At 38.5% G+C, this 5,109-nt stretch overlaps 1 protein-coding gene across 2 annotated transcripts; it reads right to left on the bottom strand.

Moving 5' to 3' along the window:
• Window positions 1-92: 92 nt before the first annotated feature.
• On the bottom strand, window positions 93-1,640 carry znhit3 (zinc finger, HIT-type containing 3). 2 transcript variants are annotated; one of them, XM_071339746.1, is made up of 5 exons: window positions 1,375-1,640; window positions 981-1,018; window positions 756-824; window positions 456-536; window positions 93-294 (listed from the first exon to the last, which is right to left on the bottom strand). In XM_071339746.1, the coding sequence occupies exons 1-5, from the start codon at window positions 1,440-1,442 to the stop codon at window positions 125-127; spliced, it is 426 nt and encodes a 141-aa protein (XP_071195847.1). In that variant the 5' UTR covers window positions 1,443-1,640; the 3' UTR covers window positions 93-124. The 2 variants fall into 2 exon arrangements, with proteins under 2 accessions (XP_071195847.1, XP_071195848.1); XM_071339747.1 differs by having other exon boundaries at window positions 456-533; window positions 1,375-1,610.
• Between the last annotated feature and the right edge of the window lie 3,469 nt (window positions 1,641-5,109).

Here is a 5,109-nt window from a genome sequence, read left to right as displayed (position 1 = left end):
TATACAGTTTTGTATATTTACACAGAAAGAAACTGAGGATTTAATTGTTTTTGTCAAATTGAAAAGTGAACATGAATTATGGACTCAGTGTGTATTCTGCTCAACTCTTGTCTGCAAGTACATTTTAATAGTTTTTCTCAACAATCTGCAAGCATTCATCTGATAGCTCAACAAACAGAGGCTCTTGCATTGCGGTCTTAATGGCGTCTGCTTTGCTGTCGGCCGCGTCCAAAGAGCGCATCAGCTGACGGAGATGGGGGTTTCGGAGCAGCTCTCTCAGCTCCTCCGACTTGCCTGTAGAGAAGCATAAACAAAGGTGTCAGAACAACATTTCATACAGCACAATTCATCCATTAATAATGTATTAGTGGAAACTATGACAGTTATATACCCAGTAAGTTAAAGGGTTTTAAAAGTTCAGAGTGCAAACTGAAATATCAAAGGCGTTTTAGTACCTAATAGTCGTAGCCTCTGAAGTGGTACTCTATCTGTATGGTCATCATCAAGGAGATCTTCAACGGTCCAGGGATCCTCTGCTGAAACACAAAGTCAGAGTGTATAATCAAACTGCTGTATTTTTATACAGATCTTCAAACACAAATGTGATACCTGATAGAGAATGAGGAAATGGGTCCCAACGAATAAAGCATATTTCTGTCTGCAATGTTCAACTTCTGAACATCTCACCAAAAGCGAGTACATTCCTGGGAATTGATGAGAAGATTCTAGGTATAACATTGACCATCATGTCCTACCATTGCTGTATGCTCCATTTAGGTCTTGATCAGGAGGAGGCACTGACTGTTTTAGGGGCTGGCAGGTATCTGGGGAAAAGAAACATGATGGTAGACTCATGTCACAAACAAGTGTTATCAGCTATTGCTATATACTGTATAGGCATGTGTAAAGTTATTTATGAATGATAGTCACTTCCAAGACTTTAGATACTACTATAATGGAAAAACAACTAAGGTTCTTACCATTGGCCTTGTGGGTCTTGTAACAACTGAGAGAGCAGCTGAAAAACAAAGGACAAAAAGAAATATGGAACAACATGACAGACAAATCATAATGCATGTTTTGTAGCTAGCTAAATAATGTAGCTTTAGTAACGTTAGCGCTAGCTAGCTAAATAATGTAGCTTTAGTTACGGTAGCTAGCTAGCTAAATCCTGTAGTTTTAATAACGGTAACGTTAGCTAGCTAAATTCTGTCGCCTTAGTAATGTTAGCGCTAGCTAAATTATGTAGCTTTAGTTACGCTAGCTAGCTTGCTAACGTTAGCTAGATAAATGCTGTCGCTTTAGTAGCGATAGCTAGCTGTTTAATTTTTAAAATCTGCAGCAGAAGTACAAACAATAACAAATTATACTCACTATCTGATTCTACAGGCCGGACACCGGTATTTGGGTGTCTCTCCACTGCACACATTGCAGATCTGCATTTTGATTGTAATATTTTAAACAAAATACAACAGGGAACAAAATTGTAACGCGTCGACTACTAACTAGCTAGCTAGCAAAACAGACACATGTTGGTAAAAAAAAGAAGCGTGACGTAATCAGGGGTGAAAGTACCGCCCAGTCGCGCTGGTAACAACACTTTAGGGAACACCTACAGGCCAGCGTGAGTAGAGGGGATACCTACTGTAGTCTGTTGCACAGGTGAATGCTTTCAATTGAATCAAATCACATTTTATTTGTCACACAAGCGCAGAATACTTACAAGCCCTTAACCAACAATGCAGTTTTAAGAAAAATAAGTGTTAAGTAAAAAATAGAACAAATAATTAAAGAGCAGCAGTAAAACAACAGTAGCGAGGCTATATACAGGGGTACCGGTACAGTCAATGTGCGGGGGCACCGGTTAGACGAGCAATTGAGGTAATATGTGCATGTAGATAGAGTTAAAGTGAATATGCATAGATTTTAAACAGAGTAGCAGCAGAGTAAAAGAGAGAGGGGGGCAACTGGTGAAGAAGAGAAATGATAGAAATGAATGAGAAAGAAGTGGAAAGACAGATAGAGAAAGTGAAGAGGCTGAGAGAGGAGATGGAGAGTGAAGTGACTGTCTTACATTTGGGATTCATACCAAATTTGTCAGTGATGGGGAGTAGTGAACTACAGTACGTGTACACTGAACAAAAATATAAAACGCAACATGTAAAGTGTCAGTCCCAGGTTTCATGAGCTGAAATAAATGATCCCAGAAATGATCCATATGCACAAAAAGTTTATTTTTCTCAAATTTTGTGCACAAATTTGTTTACATCCCTGTTAGTGAGCATTTCTACTTTGCCAAGATAATCCATCCACCTGACAGGTGTGGCATATCAAGAGACCTTGTGCTGGAGACAATAAAGGCCACTCTAAAATGATGTCTCAAGTTTTGAGGGAGCGTGGAATTGGCATGCTGACTGCAGGAATGTCCACCAGAGTTGTTGCCAGATAATTTAATGTTAATTTCTCTACCGTAAGCCACCTCCTACATCGTTTTAGAGAATTTGGCAGTACATCCAACCTGCCTCACAACCGCAGACCACGTGTATCCACACCAGCCCAAGACCTCCACATCCGGCTTCTTCACCTGCGGGATCGTCTGAGACCAGCCACCCAGAAAGCTCAGGAGTATTTCTGTCTGTAGTAAAGCCCTTTTGAGAGGAAAAAACTCATTCCGATTGGCTGGCCCTGGCTCCCCAGTGGGTGGGCCTATGCCCTCCCAGGCCCACGCCCAGTTGTGAAATCCATAGATTAGGGCCTAATTTATTTATTTCAATTGACTGTTTTCCTTATATGAACTGTAACTCAGTAAAATCGTTGAAATTGTTGCCTTTATATTTTTGTTCAGTATAGTTCAACTAGTAATTAGTAATTCAAATTGTGGTATCATTTTCAGTAGTTAATTACTACTACTGGAACTACACACTACTTTTTTTGCTAAAAGAACAGAAAATATGGGTAAAATAGGCTAGATGTATTTCATAGAGGTATTTAGATCAGATAAATGAGGGTAAACTTTAATCCTCTTTTAAATCGTCATCTCTTTATTCACAACACAGTACTTTTTACACTTTAAACCAAACAGTATCATAACAGCATAATAGTCCTAGAGAGGTCTTCAACCATTTAAAACCATTTATTCTTGCACACTGCTGTAACTGGAGACCAGTTAGGTCCAGTTACAGGGGTGCAACGTGTGGAAAAGGAGTGCACTCGAAACTAACTGCCAAGGTGCGTTTCCTGGCAGGCCAGTCACAGTCAACTCCGTTCTCTGGGTCAGAAGGGTCAGGAAAGACAAAAATACAAATTTGGACCATGTTCCAGTTCAATCTTCAGCTAGGGTTGAGATCTGTATAGAAGGGAGATAAAATACATAAATCAACTATAATATTCATTTTTCAAGGTCAACATGAACAACAGTTACATTTGCTATTGGGTATAACTGTTGTTGATCCAGAATGTCAAAAACTCCACCCAATGCAATGCACACGGTTCTTTGTTCGTCTTAAAATGGCAGTTGGACAAGAACAACAACAGCGCAGAGGCAAAAAGACACGAACAGACATGTTTATGCGCAACATTGTTCGCACTAAAATAGCTTAATTTATCACATTTTCTATATCTTTCGTAGTTCTACAACATTACCTGACACAGAGTCCATCAAGATGTTAAACTTTTGGTTCTCCTGCGTTTGAGTTCACTGTTTTGATATTTTTCAGTAATTTTTCTCTCGTGTCCAGCAGGGATATGGCGATTGGTGTTCAGTCCGATTTCTCTCTTGGTTCTACCTTTTCCACCAGCGTGACATGAATATTCGGCTAGATTGTAGTAATCGTATTGGTCGTAGTGTGCTTCTTCGAAAAAAGCAAATCTTTCAATGTCTGTTGCCATAATTTTAGGAGAGGCAAATATTGCTAGTACTCTAATGAAGTCTACCAACGGTGCAAAAGCTGAAGTAAACAGATGATGTCACTCACTGTTTATATTCTTAACGTCACATGATCAAGAGACGATTCTGATTGGCCCATGTCAAGATCCCTTCGTTTTACAAGGCGGTGTTCTCCTTGTTTTTTTTCTAATGCATGGCAGCAAAGCCACACCACTACCAGGGTTGGGGAGATTACTTTCTAAATGTAATCCGTTACAGTTACTAGTTACTTGTCCACATTGTAATCAGTAATGTAACTTTTGGATTACCCAAACTCAGTAATTTAAACTGTTTACATTCAGTTACTTTTAGATTACTTTCCCCTTAAGAGGCATTAGAAGAAGACAAAAATGTATGTTTCCAATTGAACGACATCTATTGCAGGATAAATCAGTGTTAAAGTTTACATAGCTGGCAATATATATGTTACATTTTACTTTATGGGTTGGTTATGTAGGCTTCTTCTAACCCATCGCTTTCTACTACATATAATAATATGATTTAATTATATCCTTACATTAAAAAACAAAGTATTCCAGTCATTCCAATCTTCAAGAATATTGTTTTACCTGTGCATAACCCTAAAACTAAGGACTTATTAGCCAGCCCTACTCTGTTGTTTATGATTTTGTTGTCATGGACGACTGATTGGGCTCATTGAGTCGAGTTGAAAAATAAATGCTGCGCTCATGGAATGGCATGCTTTCAGCACTACTGAAAAGTGCTATTTACATGTGAAAAATGAATGTCATATGCTGCATTTGCTATACGCCTATTGTTTACCTTTTAGTTGGTGACATTTTGATATCTTGATAATATGCAGCTGTATAAAGGACAAATCTAGACATTAAACAATAACAAAAACGGATGCCCCGCCTCTGTTTTGGTAAAAAGCTGAAGGATGGGCCTGGAGAAATGTAACCACTCTCAGATTACCAGATAGAGCTATGGATGCAAAGACTGACCATGCATGATATCAAAATTATTGTTTTAACTATGTTATGAGGCTATACAGTGTTTGTTTACATTTACAATGTTTACAAACATTGGAGGAAAACAAGCTTATATTTTGGGTTCTCGTGGAGTGTAAGAGTTGAACTAAGCTCATGAGGCATTTAAAAGTTATATTCTTCAAGAATGCTGATAATATACATTACCAGTCAAAAGATTGGATACACCTACTC

This window comes from Salvelinus alpinus, chromosome 13, assembly GCF_045679555.1.
Source record: "Salvelinus alpinus chromosome 13, SLU_Salpinus.1, whole genome shotgun sequence".
Lineage (NCBI taxonomy): Eukaryota > Metazoa > Chordata > Actinopteri > Salmoniformes > Salmonidae > Salvelinus > Salvelinus alpinus.
Note: the sequence above shows the minus strand (reverse complement) of the source record. Positions and strands in the feature narration are given on the sequence as shown.